Below are 19,858 nucleotides of genomic sequence, written 5' to 3'. Positions count from 1 at the left end.
GCTGCAGGGGGAGGAAACAGCCAGTGCAAAGGCCCTGAATCAGGGTTTCTGTTGCTTGCCACCAAAGGAGTCTGATACAGAGGCTTGTTGTTGTTGTTTAACTGCTAAGTCCTGTTGGCAGTCTCTGGAGTCAGCCTCCTTGGATTTGAATCCTGGCTTGGCTCCTTATGATCTGTGTGACCTGAAGCAAGTGATAGGAACTCTGTTCCTCTGTTCTCTTATCTCAGATAGAGACAGAATAACAGAATTGGCCACGTGGTCGTGAGCATTAAGGGGATCAACATGTGTAAAGACACTGGGTTGGTGCCTACCGCATGGTCAATACCCAAGAAAACGTCCTCATTCTAATTATCTGCATAAAAAAACAGAGGAGAGGAGATTCTGGTCCATGGAGGAGAAATACAGAATTGAAGAATACATTTATTCACTCATGTGTTCATCACAACACATGCTGGGGATAAATTAACGTAACACACCCAGTCAGAGGTGGACACATTGTTCATTCTCCTTTGTTATAGTAACAGAAGCTACTGGATGACACAGGCTTCCCTGGCTAAGGACTACAGTTCCCAGCATCCCTTGCAACTAGCTGTCACCATGTGACCCGCTCTGGCCAAGTGAGGAACAGTGATCTGGGCTTCTTGTAGGAGTCGCCCTTTGAAGGACTGAAGCATGTCTTCCCCTCTTCTCATCCCCCTACTTTCCTGGAACCAGAAGCTGGACTGAGTGTAGGGGGTGAGCCCCCTACAGACACGTGGCACAGAGCACCAAGGTCAAAGGACCCTGGCTGCCCAACTCCACAGAGCTGCACCGCCCCAGCCCTGGGAGTTTCACACACAGACCACAGCCTTGGGAGAGACAGCAAGTTGGGTTCATTGAAGCCGCCATATTGGGGGTTTCACATGACAGTAGCCCAGCATGCATGATAGGGGGGCATGCGGGTGGCCTGGAGCGGGAGGCCGGGGGGACCTCAGGTTTCAGGAGATGTAGAGGATGTTGAGACCGCACAGGGGACACTCCCAGGCCTGGATCTCCTGATACTTTGCACGAGGCTTCGAAGGGGAGGTGTACTTCGAGCTAGCTCTCGAACTTCCAGGAGAAGGTTGCGAGTCAAACTCGGAGTCGTTCGAATCCATGTAGAAGGTGAAGCAAAAACCCAGCTGGAAGGAAAGAAAGACCACAGAGAGGAGAGAGAAGAACTTTAGTGCCCAGGGGGAGAGGGCCCCCCCCCTTAGTTTGAGGAGCTGAGCATGGACTTCAGGGGCGACCCACCTGGGGTTGAATTCCTTCTTCGCCCAGTACAGCTGGGGATCCTGAGGCAGATAACATGACCTTCCCTGGCCTCAGTTTGCATTTCTGTATAATGGACTATAAGTAACCGATCCCTCACAGAGGTGCATAAGGACTGAACAAAGTAATCCAAAAATGGATCATTAAATGTAACAAAGTTTGCCGCTTTGTGAGAGCTGGAAAGCCGTCAGCTGTGACAATGTTTGCTTTGCTGATTTTCTTAAAACCACCTGCTTTCCTAAAAAATTAAACACTTCTTCCCAACAGAAAGCTTCACCCACAGTGCTGGCAGTATTGAAGCTGTAGTAATTTCTGGGAGGACTACTATTTCCATCCCGCGGTTTTTGAGCATTTAGGACGCTTCAGCCTGAATGACATGTCAGGTCCCATTTAATCCTCATGAGGTGGCCTCTGATCTTATTTCTCCATCCTGCAGATGAGGAAATAGGGGTAGGGAGGCCCTGGTAAGCGTTCCCACTCTGACATTTGATCAGACGTATAGGTTGGGAGCATGCGGCACTCAGGATTAGAAGTGAGTACATAACCTTCTTGATTCTCCAGACAAGGATACGGGAGCGGGTTGCCATGCCCTCCTCCAGGGGATCCTCCCAACCCAGGGATCAAACCTGTGTCTCCTGTACTGGCAGATGGGTTCTTTACCACTGGCACCACCTGGGAAGCCCATTTTTCCAGGTAAGCATGGCACAGATGTGAACTCATTTCATTTTCCTAGTAATCCCATGTGGGGTTCCTACTGCCCTGTTTCACAAATGAGGAAACGGAGCCACAGAGGAGTTCAGGAACTGGTCCCGGGTCCCGCAGCTGGTAGTGGCTGAAGCTGGGTTTGAACCCAGTGCTCAGACCCTGGAGTTGGGGCCCTTAGCCTCAGAGGGCTGGGATGCCAGCTGGGAGGCTTGGGGTGGGCAGGACAGTGATCCCTCCACACGGTGCCCTCACCTCTGCAGAACCGTCCTTCTCCTGTTCCCAGGTTACCAGCCCTTCCCACTTGGGACATTTGGGGTCCAGATCCTTCTTGCAATGGGTGGGGCAGGGGTGTCCTGAGCATTGCAGAAATGCTAAGCAGCATTCCTGGCCACTGGATGCCATTAGCACGACCCCTTCAATTGTCACAAACAAAAATGTTTCCAGACATTGAAGGCGTCCCCTCAGGGGCAAACCGCCTCTGGAGGAGAATCACCACCTCATCCCTTCCTTGTGTTCTCCAGGTTTGGGGAAAGGGAGGGATCGTCTTCCCATTGCATTCCCATGGTCAGCTGACTTGGCCTGGGGCCATTAGGGTCCTGCATCACCTCATTTCATGACTGGTTCTGTGGAGGACACAGGTGAGCAAGGGCCTGGAAGGCACAGTCAGAATTCTCTCTGCTTCTAGGTTATTTAGTGCATCTACAAGTGTCTCTCCAATGAGTCCCTATTAGAAAGTGGAAAGTCAGATATTATTCAGCGAAGAACTGGGACAAGCATCTTGGCCCAATGGCTCAAAATTCACATCACCAGTGATGGCGCACAGACCTCATGTGCATCAAAATGTGATGTTCTGAGAAGGACACGACATCACTTAGGTGGTGCTCCAGAGATGAGACCTTATCCTGAATCTCATTCATAGGGAGATGGCCAAAAATACAACCAATAAACCACAATATGGGATGGGGGTGACTCTGGACTTCAAAATGCCTTCATAAAAGGCAAACAAGGCTTAGGAGACTGTCTAGCGTAAAGAAAACTACAGATACGTTACTAAGTACAACCCCTGCATACACAACTAGACCTAGTGTTGGAGGGAAAAGAATGCCAATTGGACAGTATGTAGCATATTAAAAATATCAAAACAGATACAGGGATAAGGTGAAGTGTGTGTCAGGGCTGAATGCAGGAAGGTGACCACAGCCCCACCCTTAAATAACAGAATATTGTATTTCTCAGGCGATACACACTTAGGTATATTATGTGTAGATATACTGCAATAAATATACATATATATTACATTTTGTTAAAGAAAATACACAAACAGAGAAAATGTTAGCAATTGGTGAATTTGGGTGATCTTTACACCATCTGTGACTCTCACGTTCTTTTCCAATGTGATTTCTAAGGAGTCCTTCCCAGGAGTGCTACAGGCACTAATAGGAAAGACATTCTCGCAGGCATCTGACACAGGGCCTCCCCTCACCCCTCCTCACGGCTGCCCCTGGTTCTCACCAGGGTCCCTCCAGGCTCCCTTCTGGCCTGTTAAGAAGCCCAGAGACAGAGCAGATGCCTCGTTGGCCAAGGGTGAGTCACGTGCCCAGCCCAGGTACAATCACAGGGAACCTTGGCACCGCCGGCTCTGATTGGTCGGGGCGGACCTGGAGCTGGTCTGAGGATGGGATCAGATCCACCCAAAGAGCATGGAGACACGTGGTCTCCCCGGAAAAGTCAAAGTGGTTAGTAGGAAAAAGAAGAATGGTACCCAGGTAGACAAGGCCATGCTTGCCTCCACAGGAGGGACCGTTCCCGAATTCATTCCTTCATTTAATCAGCCCGTGTGTATACAGAGCCTGACACCGGTTACACCTGATCTAGACAGGGGATGTGTCACTGAACAACACGGGGGTTCCTGCTGGCATCCTCCCCCTGAACTACTCTCCTAAGGGAGACAGATTAGGAGCAAATAGATACACAGTGTAATCTCAAGTAGCAGTAATAGTGCTGAAGAAACTCAGCAAGGCAAGGCATCGGGGAGGCAGTGTCAAGGGCGGCTTCATGAAGGAGGTGACACAGGAGCAGAGGTTGGAATCAGCAAAGAGAAGGAGGCAGGAAAGAGGGCAGCACCCTCAAGGAAAACCATCCCCTCCACAGGAAGGGGTCCCATCTGGGACGGCGGAGGGGCACAGGGCACCCAGGCACCCAAGGGTCTCTGCTGGGTGGAGAGGCTGGCCGATAAGCCTGACCTCTCAGGCCCAGGGTTCTCTGGGCAAAGGAGAAAACAACTAGACCCACCATGCCACACGTCGGCGCCCGTTTGGCTGACACTCTTGCGTTCTTTCCAGTGGGCCCCCTTTGCCGACCGGTAGTGCTCTCAAAAGGCAGGGCTGAGCGAGGAAGAAAGAGGCATGAGGCTATCTCGCCCGCTGAGGCTTGAGAAACTCGATAATAATAAGATGCTCATCAGGAAACCAGTGAAGACGGCTAATACCTGTGGAGTACCTGTTATGTGTCAGGTGTGCTTTTAAGTGTTTTGCAGGCATTAGCTTGTTTGGCTGTTCATAATAACTCTCTGAGATGGGCACTGTATTCCTCCAACTTTAGCAATAAGGAAACAGAGAGCTTAGGACCCTTGTGGGAGTTTGCACAGCAGTGCCTGCAGAGATGCATGAAGTTGCATCCTGAAGGTCCCCAGGGAACAGACAGGGCTTGTCAGTGAGTGGAGAGGCTAGAGTTAGACAACAGGAGCTCTGGAGATAGTGACGCCCTGGGGCGCCCGTGCCCAGGAGGAAGGCACAGCTGATATGCAGGTGCCAGTGGGGCACATCTCTCCAGAAACCACTAGAGTTTCCTCGAAGAAGACAGACATGTCAATTTGGAGTCAAAGTTCCTGCTATTTCAAAGCTGCGCACAAATCCGTCTATTTCTTTACACACTCCTCCACTCCTGGCCTCTCTCTGGAGGAGCATCCAGGCCACCTGTGCAAACGTCCCCTCGGACACTGCCATCTCCCTTTCTAAACATATGGTCCTGGATCCACTCCCCTGTGTAATGTGACCCAAGTAGAGTCCTGTTTCTACTTGCATATATTGTCATCATCAAACACTGGGAATAACCCAAATGGCCACCTGCACGAACCTGGTTAAGCTTCCCTGATGGCTCAGTGGTAAAGAATCTGCCTGCCAGTGCAGGAGACACAGGAGACCTGGGTTCAATCCCTGGATCCAGGAAGATCCCTGGGAGAAGGAAATGGGAACCCACCCCAGTATTCTTGCCTGGAGGATTCCATGGACAGAGGACCTTGGCAGGGTTACAGTCTGAAGGGTAGCAAAGAGTCGGACATGACCGAAGCAACTGAGCACACACACATAGCACAGAGAGACTGTGGAATCCCAGGCAGCTGGAACACAAACCAGGCATCCTGAGGGGGAGAGTCCTCGAGATGGACAGGGGACACAGTGCTTAAGGTCAAAGACCCCCAGGCCAGATGGCCAGGGTTCTGATCCCACTGTGAGCTGATGATTCACACTTGTCACCCTTCAGATTTCCCATCTGAAAAGGCGGTAATTCCTGTCCCTCCCTCACTGTGAAGCATGTGTGACTGGATGTGTGGAAAGACTTGGGACTGTGACTGGAAGATTCTCAGTGTCAGATCAGAACTAAATGAAACAAGACCCAGTATGAATGAAAGTGGTATGTGTGGTATGCACCCGTATATCAGACATAAATACACAGTAACAGATACATACACATCCTTGTCTCCATGAGTGAGCATAGAACATTCTAGAAAACTGGACAAGGAGCTAGAAAGTAGCTATGTCTGGGGAAGGAACTACAAAGCTGAGCGACGGAGAGGCATGCCTGTTGTTTTGTGTGATGGTTATAGGCTCCGACAGATTTGATAAAATACGTGGAGAAAGACATGGTGGATTGTGGCAATATCTGGTGTACCATCATCACGTCAGCTACAATGACTGGGTGTCCCCAGGCCCCCCCCCCTTAAGAGGAGCCAGTGGGAGATACTTGGGGTTGGGGCCAGTCTTCAGGGTCATCCCTTCCCCATCAGCCTTTCCCTGAGGCCCTCCCCACTCCTGCCTGCCCACAGTTTCCGCCCCATGTGTGTCTCACCTGGTCTCTGTGGAGGCCTGGTCTGCACCTCCTCCCTTTCCTGGCCCCTGCTGGTGTTCAGAGGCAGCATGGTGACTCCACTGCTGCTCCCTGTGAACAGGAGAGACAGCAGTCAGTGCCTGGGTGGCAGAGCCAGGGGGCCCGGGTGTGAACCCAGAGGTCGGGTGCACTCAGACAGCTCCATCCCCTCCGCACATCTCCAGGTCCCCAACATCCAAGGAACCAAGGGGACGTGTTGACAATGCCTCCCTCCTGGTTCCGTCCAAAGCCCAGCATGTGATCTGGGGAGACCAGTTGTCATGGAGCCTGGCAAGGACAGGGGCAGGGCTCGTGGCACCTGGGACTTACCCCCTCTAAAACTAGAAAACCTGTGACATAAAGTGCTGGGGACAGGAAGCTGCAGCTTGGCTAAGTGGGTATCAAAAGGGTCTCAGGATTCTGGCATACAGCAGGCACTCAGTAATTGCACTCCTGGGGCATTCCCAGGGCTGTCTTTCAGCTCCTTCCCAGGGCTACCAGGCAGTCTGACCGAGGGGTTCAGACAGGCCCTCCCCTCCCTGTCCTCGGGGCCATCCAGGTCCACATCAGGACTGTGGTCAATGGGAGGGGCCGAGCCCCAGACCCCCCAGCACAGCCCGGGGGAGGGGCCGGCCCTGCAGGGAGGCTTCTCTGCACAGGCTCAGTGTGGGGTCCTCACCTCCGGCCAGCATTGCCCTGGGCAGGACTTGGGCCAGCGTGTCTGGGGGTGAGAACTGGGGGGATTCCAGCCTGCCAGTCACTAGCTGAGAGAGCTCAAGGTTTACCAACAGCACAAGAAAGCACAGCACACTGAGATTTGAGTTTCAGACACACAGATCGTTTTTTAGAATAACTATCTCCAAACACTGCATGGGTCATGTCCTACATGACATAAAAATTCATTTTGTGTTTATTCTGCTAAATTGTGTTTCAGTATTGGCATGTCCCATGGACTATTTTCGATGTACTTGTACTAAAAGGTAATTCATTGTTCACCTGAAATTTCAATTTAAGTATTTATCATGTATTTTACCTGGGATGCCCCAGTTTGGGGGTATTTAACCTCTTGTGCTGTCAGCTTTCCCATCCACAAAATGAGCAGAATGATGAAACGTGAGGATTAAATAGAATTAAATCCATGTCAAGTGTTGAGAACACAGTCTGACCCAGACTCAGGCAGTCCCGTGTCGGATCCAACTCTATCGCTGTTGGTGGCGGGGGGTGGGTCAGGAGGCCTCCCCCCCACCGTCTCCCACGCACCTTCCCTGGATCACTGTCTCTAACCCTGGGACCCTCCAGCCTGACCTCTGACCTCTGATCTCTCCCTCATCAGTCCAGGGCCTCGTTCTGCGCCAGGTTGTCTGGGGGAGAGAAACCCTGCGGGAGGGAAAAGGCCCCTGGGTCACCAAGCAGCTGAGGCACAGGGACAAGGTGCTGGTCAGTAGGGCATGTGGGCTTCAGAACTGGGGCAGCCCTCCAGGACCCTCAGAGCTGGGACAACCCCCCAGGAACTGGGAGACCCCCTCGGGTCCTCTCACGCACTCTGGCTCTCCATGACGTGCTCCAGGCATCTGGGGCACCTGGTGTGCCCAGAAGTTTATTGGAAAGAACCGAGAGCTGCAGGCGGACACACTGCCCTGCAGTCCCAGAGGGGAAGACACAAGAGCTGTGTGCCCACCGTCCCCTCCGGCTGAGCCTGGCCCCCCAGCCCCGGTGCCTCTCCCGGAGGCCGCCCCTCTGACACAAGCTGCCCTGTGCCCACCGTCCCCTCCCACTGACCCCGGCCCACACGGGCCTGGTCCCTCCCCCAGAGGCTGCCCCTCAGAGAGGCACCCTGACCCCCAAAACCAGACACGACCCCCCAAAGTCCCTGGAGGTTGCCAAGCCCATTTCCGACAGCCGTAGTTAGCAGCACATCATCACAGCCATCCTCCAAGGACCTCCATATGCCTCCAGAAGTTTCTCTGTCCCTATTTGTCCCAACAGGCTCCCCCCAGAGATAACTTCTCAGTCTTCTCTTTGGTCAGGGCTGTGCCTGGACCCGTGATTCCCACCTGACTTCTCCTGTGGCCTGCACAAAATCCCGCCTCCTCCCCCAAACTAACAAGTCCACAGGTCTGTCCCTTGCGATCCCTAAAACCTGGAGACCAGGACCCAGCTCCCCCTCCGCTGTCCTGGGGGTGGTCACCGCCATCCCCTCTTGCAGATACCCCAGCCTCCTCTGACCACTGCAGTCGTGGCTCCTCCCGGTGACCCCAGAAACCCTCAGATTTGGGAGGGGCTGGGAGGCTCAGAAGGTGAGATGGCCCTCAGGGAGGCCTGGTTCCTCAAGGGGCACCACCGCCCTCCCCACTGGGTCTCAGTGGCCCCCAGGTCGCGCCCCTGTGCCCCACTCCCCAGAAGGCCCCCGCACATCCTCCCCGGGTGCCCCTACCCCATGCTCCCCGCGGAGACCCCTGCAGCACCATTCTGCCTGAACGTGAAAGGTGGAGACCCTTCAGAACCGTGGCCAAGGAACTGACCTCGAGACTGTCATCGCGACCCGGGTCTTCCACCCTGGGCGTAGGCGGGATGGGGCCCCAGTGCCTTTGCTTGACGCCCGGACAGGGCTGGCTCTGGGGATGCCCGCGGAGCCTGTGGACAAATGTGAGAGAATGAACGCAGCTGGGTTGCCCAGTCACACAAGGCCCCCGTCCCCGCCCCAACCCCCAGATATTAAGTCAAGAGGTTAACAGGGTCTCTGACACCCGCACAGGCGTCGGAATGTTCACAATTCCGTTATTCGTGGGAAGGGTCCCGGGCCTCTTCCTCCAGGAAGACCCCCAGCCTGCCAGCATCACTGTCCCTCCTATGAGCTGTCCCTACTGGACCTCAGCACCAGGCCCCTCGCCCAGCGCCCCTCCCCCACTGTGGGGCCAGGCCTTCCTGGGAAAGGCACAGAGGCTCAAGCTTCAGAGACCCAGGGGTGGGGGTCCTGCAGGATTACAGACACACAGTGACTCCCTCCCGCGAGCAGACCCCCTGCTCGGGACTCCCAGGGGGACACTCTCAACAACTCCCAGCCACACCCCTGGCCCCAGAGTCCCACGTGTGCAAATAAAGACGCACTTTGCACTTGTAGATCCTGAAACACACGCAAATGGGCAGTAACACATCGTGAGGTTCAGGAATGCTCAGGCACGTGCGCGCGCGCACACACACACACACACAGACGTGCAGATACACACAGCTTCAAATACTGGGCACTTCCAGGCACACACACTCAGGACACACATATTTGCACAATTCAATCTGAAAGGACACTCTGTGGGACACCCAGACCACCTCTGTCTGACACCCCAGGCTCCACCCCCAGTCTCACCTGGGGACCCATCCACCAGAGGCCTCCCCTCTCAGACCACCCCCACCCCCGCCCGCAGGTTCACTCGCCTTTACACTCTCTCCAGATGGTGTTTTTAAACCTTAGAATCACTCCTTTGGACTTACAGGCTTGGTAAACAGTGAAACCTACTAGGAAATCAAATCACACAGATAAGCAGAGAGAAACCCGGGTGTGTCTCTCTCAGACACCCTCGGAGACACACAGCCGTGCACACAAACACACACATACCCACACCCACATCGCAGTCACAGACATTCCTGGAAAATCAGAGTCACCCCTTCAGCCTACGGGCCTTTTGGAAACGCTAAGACCCGCTCACAGATCCACACACACAAACGTTCAGGTTTAGGTTCGTGGAGCTTGAAAGAGCAGACAATCCGGGCAGATACACACACAGACACACGCATGTACGGACTTGCAGAAACACCTATTTTCAAACAGACACTTTGGACACGGGGACATAAAGACACAGACGCCTTGGCAGACACGTTTGCGAAGCCGGAATCGGCCTCCAGACACAGGATCGCCTAGGGCTGGACCCGGGGGCCTACGCTCGGTCTCCCCCAGAGGTCGCCCCCCTCAGATGCGCGTCCCCGGCGCGCTCCAGGCACCGCCGGCCGCAGGCGCGGGCGCGGAGACACACGAGGCTCCATAACGCTCCGGCAAGCACGCTTCTCGCCAGCTTGCTCTGGTGCCCCCGAAAGGCTCCGGAGGGGTTCCACGCCCCTCCGCACTCCCCCAGGACCCGTCTAGGTTCCCCTGCGTCAGCCTCCTGAGCTGCCTCCGGCCGTTCCGGAAGGAGGCCCCGGCCCTGCCGCCTCCCCAGAGCGCCTCGTCCCCCACGGGAGCCGCGCGGCCCGCAGACCCGCGCTCCTACCTCCTGGCGTCTTCAGGCCGGGCGCCTGCTCCTCCTGCACCTGCCCAGGGAGGAGGCCCAGCCAGGCCTTCACCCATACGGCCCAGTCCTCCTCGCTGCCCTCCAGCCTGCTCGCTTCCCGGCGGCCCGAGGAGCCCTCGGACCACGAATCGCCCGCCTCGCGCCTCAGAAGGGTCTGAGGACTGCGGCCGCCCTCGGGGAGCCGCGGGCTCCTCGGGGGGCTCCTCGGCGCGCGCGCCGGCGCCCCGCCGCCGGAACGCACCCGCACCTCCGGGCGGGCCGCCTCCGCCCTCCCCGCGGCGACCCCGCAGCGCCAGCCCGCGGCCCTTCGCCCGCCGCCCCGCACTGAGCACTCGCCCGGATGGCGCAGACCCTTCGGAGCCCCGGCAGCGACTCGGCTCTGGGCTGCCCAGAGGCACAGAGTCGGGGCGGGCCGGCCCCGCGCCGCTTCCTGGCGTCCCGCGGGGGCGGTGTGGGCGGTGGGTTCCCGGAAAACCCGCCTGGGGACACCCTGGACAAAAGCACGGAAGGAGCGGCTCCAGACCAACGACCCCGCCCGGGCCCACAGGGACTCAGATCGGGTGGTTACAACAGTGCCCAAAACAGAGAGCAAGTGCTAGTGCTGGCTGTGGTTTTATTAAAAGGGTTGGAGGGTCGAAATGTTGCTCTCATACCTGCTGTGTGAGCGCAGCCTCCCTGGAATATTGTCTCCCTGGCGGGGGTTCCACCTGGGACCCCCGCCCCCAGCGCCCCTTCCCCTCTCCGACCTCTACCCGGCCCGGGCCCAGGTCTTCCAGGAGGCAGGTGGGGTTGACAGGGAAGAACCAAGAACCGTGTTATACTGCCGAGCCGCGGAGACCCAAGGGCCTGGATGCCCGGGGGTCGGGGGGGTGGCACTGAGGTCTGGGCCCTGAGGGCACGCGCTGCGCCATCTTCAGATACACAGTGACCCCCAAGGCACGCCCACACACTCACTGCTGCTCACAGTGGCCTACTCTCAAAGCCCCAAGATGTATTTCTCCTCCATGGACCAGAATCTCCTCCCCTCTTTTTTGTTATGCAGATAATTAGAATGAGGAAGTTTTCTTGGGTATTGACCATGCAGTAGGCACCAAGCCAGTGTCTTTATACGTTGATCCCCTTAATGCTCACGACCACATGGCCAATTCTGTTATTCTGTCTCTTTCTGAGATAAGAGAACAGAGGCACAGAGTTCCTGTCGCTTGCTTCAGGTCACACAGATCATAAGGAGCCAAGCCAGGATTCAAATCCAAGGAGGCTGACTCCAGAGACTGTGCCAACAGGACTTAGCAGTTAAACAACAACAACAAGCCTCTGTATCAGACTCCTTTGGTGGCAAGCAACAGAAACCCTGATTCAGGGCCTTTGCACTGGCTGTTTCCTCTCCCTGCGGTGCCCTTCCCCTAGGGTTTTTCTGTTGTTGGTTCAATCAGCATCTTTTCCAGTTCTTCCTTGCATGCAGGTACTGTTGATTTCACCGCTTATGAGATATTTATGACAGTTCTTTGGTGCTGGCTGACTTTAAGATTATCACCAGTTTCCAGCCCTCTGTTACTTAGGAAAGCACCCACTCATTTCTGAGAAGTCAAATGATCACCCATGAGCTTCAGCACTTCAACAATTTAGAAGATTATAGAGCGAGTTTTCTCTTTAAGATAATACATGCATTTCACAAGAATCCCAAGTCGTAACAAGGTGTATTCATTAAAACAAACAAACAAAAAGCCTCTCTCTCTCTACCTTCTAGTTTTGAAGTTTTAATTTTGTGGATATTTATAATCTATTCATCTTGAGAAATTTCTTTCAAAATTTTGCCTTGAAAGACCAGATTTCAGGGGTACAAGCACATATCCTTCCGACTAATTAAAGGAAATGTAGGAGAGTCGGTGAGGTGGTGAAACCCCTGGAACTCTTGTGCATTGTTATGGAAGTGTGAATTGGTGCTGCTCTTTAGAAAAGTAAACTGGTGGCTGGCATAACTGCACATATGCATGTCCAACCCCAACAACCCCGTTCTTGGGTATATTCCCAGTAGAAATGCGTATGAAGCTAACAGAGGGTGTGTACGAAGATGTTTCATGACACCTCTCACACTGTTGGTGGGAATATAAACCGGTGCCGTCACTCTAGAGAACAGTGTGGAGGTTCCTTACGAACTAAAAATAAAGCTATCGTATGAGCCAGCAATCCCACTCCCAGGCATGTACCTGAAGAAAACTCTACTAGGAAAAGACCCATGCATCCCTATGTTCAGAGCAGCACTGTTTACAACAGCCAAGACATGGCAGAAACCTCAGAGTCCATCAGCAGATGAACGGTTGAAGAAGATGTGGTACATATACACAATGGAGTATATCTAAGGCAACAAAAAGAATGAAATTATTCCATTTGCAGCAACACGGATAGACCTCGAGATTATCATACTGAGAGAACTCAGGCAGAGAAAGACAAATACCTTATAATATAACATATAGATGGAATCTCATAAAAATGAACTTAGAAAAAACAGAAACAGACTTGCAGACATAGAAAACACACTTATACTTACTGAAAGGGAAAGGGGTTGGGGAAGGGATAAATTAGGCCTTTGGGATTAGCAGATACAAACTGCTATATACAAAAATACATAAGGTCCTGCTGCATAGTCCAGGGAGCTCTATCTGATATCCTGTAATGAAAACCAATCTGAACATTCATATTTCTATCCGAATCACTTTGCTGTGCACCAGAAACTAATACAACATTGTCGTAAATCCACTATACTTCTATAAAACAAAACCAAAAATTAACTCATGTATATACACGTGCTGTCGCTTCGGTATCACTAAGCCATCAAAAAGAATGAAATGATGCCATTTGCAGCAACATGGATAGACCTAGAGATTATCATACCGAGTGAAGACAGGCAGAGAAAGACAAATACCTTATGATGTAACTTATAGATGGAAATTCATACAAATGGACTTAGGAAACAGAAACAGACTCGCAGACATAGGAAACACACTTATACTTACTGAAAGGGAAAGGGGTTGGGGAAGGGATAAATTAGGCCTTTGGGATTAGCAGATACAAACTGCTATATACAAAAATACATAAGGTCCTGCTGCATAGTCCAGGGAGCTCTATCTAGTATCCTGTAATGAAAACCAATCTGAAAAATCCTACATATTTCTATCCGAATCACTTTGCTCTGCCCCCAAAACTAATACAACACTGTAAATCCACTATACTTCTATAAAACAAAAACAAAAATGAACGTATATATATATATATGTGCTGTTGCTTTGGCAGTGTCTGCTCTTTGTGACCCTATGGACTGCAGCTTGCCAGTATATATAGGCTTCCCTCATGTCTCAGACAACAAAGAATCTGCCTGTAAAACTATAGGTTAACTCATGTATATATCCGTTGAGTCCAGCCATTCAGGCATGTCCAACTCTTCGCAACCCCACAGACTGTAGCATGCCAGGCCTCCCAGTCCACCACCAACTCCCAGGGTTGACTCAAAGTCACGTCCATCCAGTTGATGATGCCATCCAACCATCTCATCCTCTGTCATCCCATTCTCCTCCCACTTTCAATCTTTCCCAGCATCAGGGTCTTTTCAAATGAGTCAGTTATTCACATCATGTGGCCAAAGTATTGGAGTTTCAGCTTCAGCATCAGTGTTTCCAATGAATCATATATATACACACACACACACACATATATATGTAAACCTTACATATATACCTGCACATGTATAAAGAATGTTCCTAACAGGTCCATTCGTAATAGTCCCAAAGTGCCAGCCACCCAAATGCCCACAGCATTTCTCAGCTTTTGTGCTGGGAATCCATTTGTTTAAGGTCTGATGAGAGTCCATCCTTAAGGGTAAGGACCAGCCTCAACACACAGGCCAGGCGGGGTGTGTTTCGGCAAGTGTGTGCCCAATCCAAAAGAGTGTCATTTGCTACCATCTTGGGGGTTTTGTGAGTAGGCCATTGTGAGCAGCAGTGAGTGTGTGGGTGTTTGGGAGAGGGGTGACCGCGTGCCTGGGGATCACTGTGCATTTGGTGATTCTGCAGTGTGGGACCCCAGCCCCCGGCCCTTCCTATCCCCACCCCCAGGCATCCAGGCCCTTGTGTCTCCACAGCTTGGCAGTATAACATGGTTTTCCCCTGTCAACCCCACTTCTGGCCTCCTGGAAGACCTGGGCCCGGGCAGGGACAAGGTAGGGGAGGGGAGGGATGAGGGTGGGGGCCCAGGTGGAACCTCCCGCCAGGGAGACAGTGATGCCAGGATGTTAGGCTCACAGAGTGGGTGTGAGGCCAGAATTTCCAGTCTTCCAACCCTGATAACAACAAACTTGTTTCAGGCAGTTTTAACCGCTCGATCTGAGAAACCGTGTGGAGTGGGGGTGTTTGGGGATTGTGAGCCGCTCCTTCCCCGCTTTTGTCCTTGTGGTCCCCAGGCAACTTTTAGGAAAAAGGTCCCTTTTCCTAAAAGGTGACCTTTTCCTAAATAATTGAAGCAGATGTACAATGCGTATCAGTTCAGTTCAGTTCAGTCGCTCAGTCGTGTCCGACGCTTTGCGACCCCATGAATTGCAGCACGCCAGGCCTCCCTGTCCATCACCAACTCCCAGAGTCCACCCAAACCCATGTCCATTGAGTCGGTGCAATGCATATAAGGGAGGCCAAAAAGATGCTATTTTAGTGAGTTCCAGTTTGCTCAAACTTATGTCCATTGAGTCGGTGATGCCATCCAACCATCTCATCCTCTGCTGTCCCCTTCTCCTCCCGCCCTCAATCTTTCCCAGCATCAGGGTCTTTTCCAGTGAGTCAGTTCTTCCCATCAGGTGTCCAAAGTATTGGAGCATCAGCTTCAGCATCAGTCCTTCCAATGAATATTCAGGGTTGATTTCCTTTAGCATAGACTGGTTTTGTCCCCTCGTGTTCAGGGGACTCTCAGGAGTCGTCTTCAGCACCATGTATGAGACCTCGGCAAATTGTTTAACCTCTGTGCCTCAGTTTTTCTATCTGTGAAAGGGGGAATGATAAAATGGGTCCTGCCTCCTGGGGTGGTTCGGAGAATTAAGTGTGTCATGTGCAAAGAACTCACTCGGGTTGGTATCTGGATTTCAAGTATTTTTTAAAATGTGGACCATTTTTTAAATTTTTTATTGAATTTGTTTTACAATATTAGTACTCTTTTATTGTTTTTTTTTTTTTTTTGGAACAACGCATGTGGGATTTTATCTCCCCGAACAGTGATTGAACCTGCACCCCTGCATTGGAAGGGGCAGTCTTAAGAAACGATATTTAAATCCTCGTTATCATTCTGCTGATGTAGTATCAGGTTAACCCATGTATGAGCTGGAATGGCTTCCCTAGATCTCAATATGTGAAAACTTCTTTATTTTCAAAAGCCACAAGGAAAATGTGAGGCCTGTGACGCTGAGTTTCTGGATCCCTCCCCTGTCCTGGGGCTACCCATGTGGCCCAGTGGTAAAGCATCTGCCTGCCAGTGCAGGAGATACAAGTTTGATCGCTGGGTCGGGAAGAATCCTGGAGGAGGAAATGGCAACCCACTCCAGTATTCTCGCCTGGAGAATCCCCTGGACAGGGGAGCCTGGTGGCTACAGTCCTCGAGGTCTTAAAAAGTCGGAGGCCTCTCAGCATGCCCACACACACACACAAAAAGGAAACTGAAATCAGCCATCCTCTGTAACATAGGCAGGACTGAATTAAAGATTAGTATGGCTAGGCTCCTAAAAAACAAACAAAAAGAAACAGACAGACAAAACCACACATGCGTGATTTGTCGTCCCTGGAAGTCTGAAAATCTAATATCTGCAGAGTCTGGGCAAAGACATCCAGCGAATTATTAGTGAATTAGTGAATCCAGCCAATTGATAGAATAGCGAGTGATGGGGGCCCTGGAGAAACGGAATCTGTTGCAATGAGGCGGCCGCTCCAAGCTCCTGCCAACTGGTGGTGGTGGACCAAGCACTGCCAGATTCTCTGATACTATTCAAGAGAACCCAAATTCCAGGTTGTTATTTAAACTTCTTGACTTGGCAGTTAACTCAACTATCAAGGGCTTCTCAGGTGGTGGTAAAGAACCTGCCAAGGGCTTCTCAGGTGGTGGTAAAGAACCTGCCCGCCAATGCGGGAAGACAAAAGAGACTCGGGTCCATTCCCTGGGTTGGGAAGATCCTAACCAACCAGAGGGAAGAAGAAAAGGAAATGGCACTGTGCATGTCAAATACCCGCCTCCAAGGCTCAATCCTAGCCCAGCCACGTACCAGCTGTGTGACGTTAGGCAAGTTGCTTAACCTCTCTGTGCTTTGGTTTCTTTATCTGCAACATGTAGGAATAACAATGTCCCCTCACCCACCATAGAATTGTCATCCTGATGCTGCTGCTAAGTCGCTCAGTCGTGTCCAACTCATGGACCGCAGCTTACCAGGATCCCCCGTCCCTGGGATTCTCCAGGCAAGAACACTGGAGTGGGTTGCCATTCCCTTCTCCAATGCATGAAAGTGAAAAGTGAAAGTGAAGTCGCTCAGTCCTGCCCGACTCTTAGAGAGCCTGTGGACTGCAGCCCGCCAGGCTCCTCCGTCCATGGGATTTTCCAGGCAAGAGTACTGGAGTGGGGTGCCATCGCCTTCTCTGAGAATCATGAGGATTAAGTAAAGTTAGTACAGGTGTAACTGTGAGAATTGTGCCCAGTATGTAAAACCCTGTGTCTCTACTGCTTTCTCTAAATGGGTGAGTCTGTGTTTCTCAGAACTGTGTGGGACGGTCTCTTCATGGATATAAATAACAATGCTGCAAACATCATGATTGGGGACTTCCCTGGGGGTCCAGTGGTGAAGAATCCGCCTGCCAATGCCGGGGGCCCGGGTTCGATCCCTGGTCTGGGAAGATTCCACATGCTGCAGGGCAGCTGAGCCCGTGCGCCAGCCATGACTGCTGAGCCCGTGTGCTCTAACTACTGAAGCCTGTGGACTCTGGAGCCTGTGCTATGCAACAGAGAAGCCGCCGCCATGAGAACGCCACACATCGCAACCCCAGGATAGCCCCCGTTCGCTGCAGCTCGAGAAGGCCCTTATGCAGCAACGAAGACCCCGTGCAGCCAAAAGCAAACACATAACTTAAAAAGCATCACAATCTGAAGCAGTGGAGAGGAGCAGACACCCTGGGTTTGAGCCATCGGCCAACGCGACACGTCAGCTCGGCTGCTGAGTGGCATGGAAGCATCGCTTCGGGGGTAGGATGAGATTTTAGCAACTGCCTCTCCACGAGCACTGCCCGCAGTATTTCTATCCTGCCGTCTCACAGCTCTGGCTTACATGCCTCCACTCATGGGGATCTCATGTAGAACAGTGCTTATTCAGACAAGGATGACCATGCTCCCCTAAAAGGGATCTGTGGCACCATCTGGGGACACTTTTGGGTAGAGACAGGGGATGTTGGTCAACCTCCTGCAGTGCACAGGACCACCCCCCAGCAAAGATGGATCCAGCTCCCATGCAACAGAAGCACCAAGCTGGCCGCTTTGACCCCTCAGTCTGGAATCCCTGATGCTGCATCAGCAGAGTGACAACGAGGATTTAAATATCCTTTCCTAAGAATTCCCCTTCCCATGTAGGGGGTGCAAATTCAAGGCCTGGTCGGGGAGATAAAATCCCACATGCCTTGTGACCAAAAAAACCCCATAAAACAGAACCAATATTGTATATATAAAAAAAAAACAACTCAATAAAAATGGTCCACATTTAGAAAATCTTTAAAAAAATAAATAAATATTGCTTCCTGAGAGCCAGATACCAGCCTGAGTAAGTGCTTTTGCATATGAGACACTTAATTCTCCCAACCACCCCAGGAGGCAGGACCCGTTTTTTCATTCCCCCTTTCACAGATAGAGAAATGAGGCACAGAGGTTAAACAATTTGCTGAGGTCTCATACATGGTGCTGAAGACTACTCCTGAGAGTCCCCTGAACAGCAAGGAGACCAAACCAGTCCCTCCTAAAGGAAATCAATCCTGAATATTCATTGGAAGGACTGACACTGAAGCTGACGCTCCAATACTTTGGTCACGTGATGCGAAGAACTGACTCACTGGAAAAAGACCCTGATGCTGGGAAAGATTGAGGGCAGGAGGAGAAGCAGAAAACAGAGGATGAGATGGTTGCATGGCATCACTGACTCAATGGACATGAGTCTGAGCAAACTCGAACTAACTAAAATAGCATCTTTTTGGTCTCCCTTATATGCATTGTACATCTGCTTCAATTATTCAGGAAAAGGGCACCTTGACCAGAAATAATGTCCATGTTAAAAATAAAGATTAAGGGCCCTCCTTCTGGGTCACCAGTGTTTATTCTTCTTTGATAGGAAGACTCCCTTCCCAGGTGCCAGGTCCACACTGACTCGATATGTATGTGCTGGTCTCTCTTTTAACACTGAAGAAATATAACCCCCCTGACTCGTTTAATGTTTTTGTTCTGTTGTTTTGCAGTGGTTGAGTTATGTCTGACTCACTGTGACATCATGGACCGCAGCACACTAGGCTTCCCTGTCCACCATCTTCCCGAGTTTGCCCAAACTCACGTCCATCGAGTTGGTGATGCCATCCAACCATCTCATCCTCTGTCGCCCCCTTCTCCTCCCGCCTTCCATCTTTCCCAGCATCAGGGTCTTTTCCAGAGAGTCGGTTGTTCACATCAGGTGGCCAAAGTATTGGAGATTCAGCTTCAGTCCTTCCAATGAATACTGAGAGTTGATTTCCTTTAGGATTGACTAGTTTGATCTTCTCGTGGTCCAAGGGACTCTCACGAGTCTTCTCCAGCAACACAGTTCAAATGTATCAATTCCTCAGCACTCAGCCTTCTGGCAGCCTTTGTTCTGACAATATATAAAACTGTGCTGAAAACTTGGAGCAGCTTGTCAGAATAATCTGGGAAGATGACTTTCAGGTTGGCCATGTTTGGCTTATAGAAATCAAGACTTTTCTCTATCATAAGTAAACACAACTCTTCTCTCTTCTTATTATAGACTACTATTATTTTCATTGGTGCTGCTTGGCATACACAGCAGGATATCTGAAAAGCCCACCTGAGTTCACCTGGAGTCTACTTTGGACCAGTGCTCGGTACCAAGCACGGGACCCTTGAGCCCCTTTGGCATCACAGCGCCCTCAGGTGACTCTGTGAGTTTTCCCTTGTATCTGTTGCTCAGTTGTTAAGTTGTGTCTGACTCTTTGCGACCCCATGGACTGCAGCACGCCAGGCTTCCCTTTCCTTCACTATCTCCCAGAGTTTGCTCAATCTCATGTCTGTTCAGTCAATGATGACATTCAACCCCCTCATGTGCAGTCACCTCCTTCTCCTCCTGAAACATCTGGATCTCCTTATATTAAGTGATGGTCCACCGAAGAGAGAGATGGTCC

General features: G+C 51.7%; 1 protein-coding gene across 1 annotated transcript in view; it reads right to left on the bottom strand.

Annotated features, from left to right (window-relative positions):
- Positions 1–389: 389 nt before the first annotated feature.
- The window catches only part of LOC145537671 (uncharacterized), a 40,002-nt gene continuing 20,533 nt past the window's right edge, over positions 390–19,858 (bottom strand). Inside the window, exons 3-5 of the mRNA XM_081568523.1 lie at positions 8,661–8,772; positions 6,121–6,210; positions 390–1,160 (exon numbers count right to left, since the gene is read on the bottom strand). Coding sequence (XP_081424649.1) covers positions 971–1,160; positions 6,121–6,210; positions 8,661–8,772 — 392 coding nt within the window. The 3' untranslated portion in view covers positions 390–970. The remainder of the gene's footprint in view (positions 1,161–6,120; positions 6,211–8,660; positions 8,773–19,858) is intronic.

The sequence above is a fragment of the Giraffa tippelskirchi genome, chromosome Y, assembly GCF_054371585.1.
Source record: "Giraffa tippelskirchi isolate mGirTip1 chromosome Y, T2T-mGirTip1v1.2.pri, whole genome shotgun sequence".
In the NCBI taxonomy this organism is placed as follows: domain Eukaryota; kingdom Metazoa; phylum Chordata; class Mammalia; order Artiodactyla; family Giraffidae; genus Giraffa; species Giraffa tippelskirchi.
The sequence above is the reverse complement of the archived record's forward strand: the minus strand, read 5'-3'. Positions and strand labels throughout refer to the sequence as shown.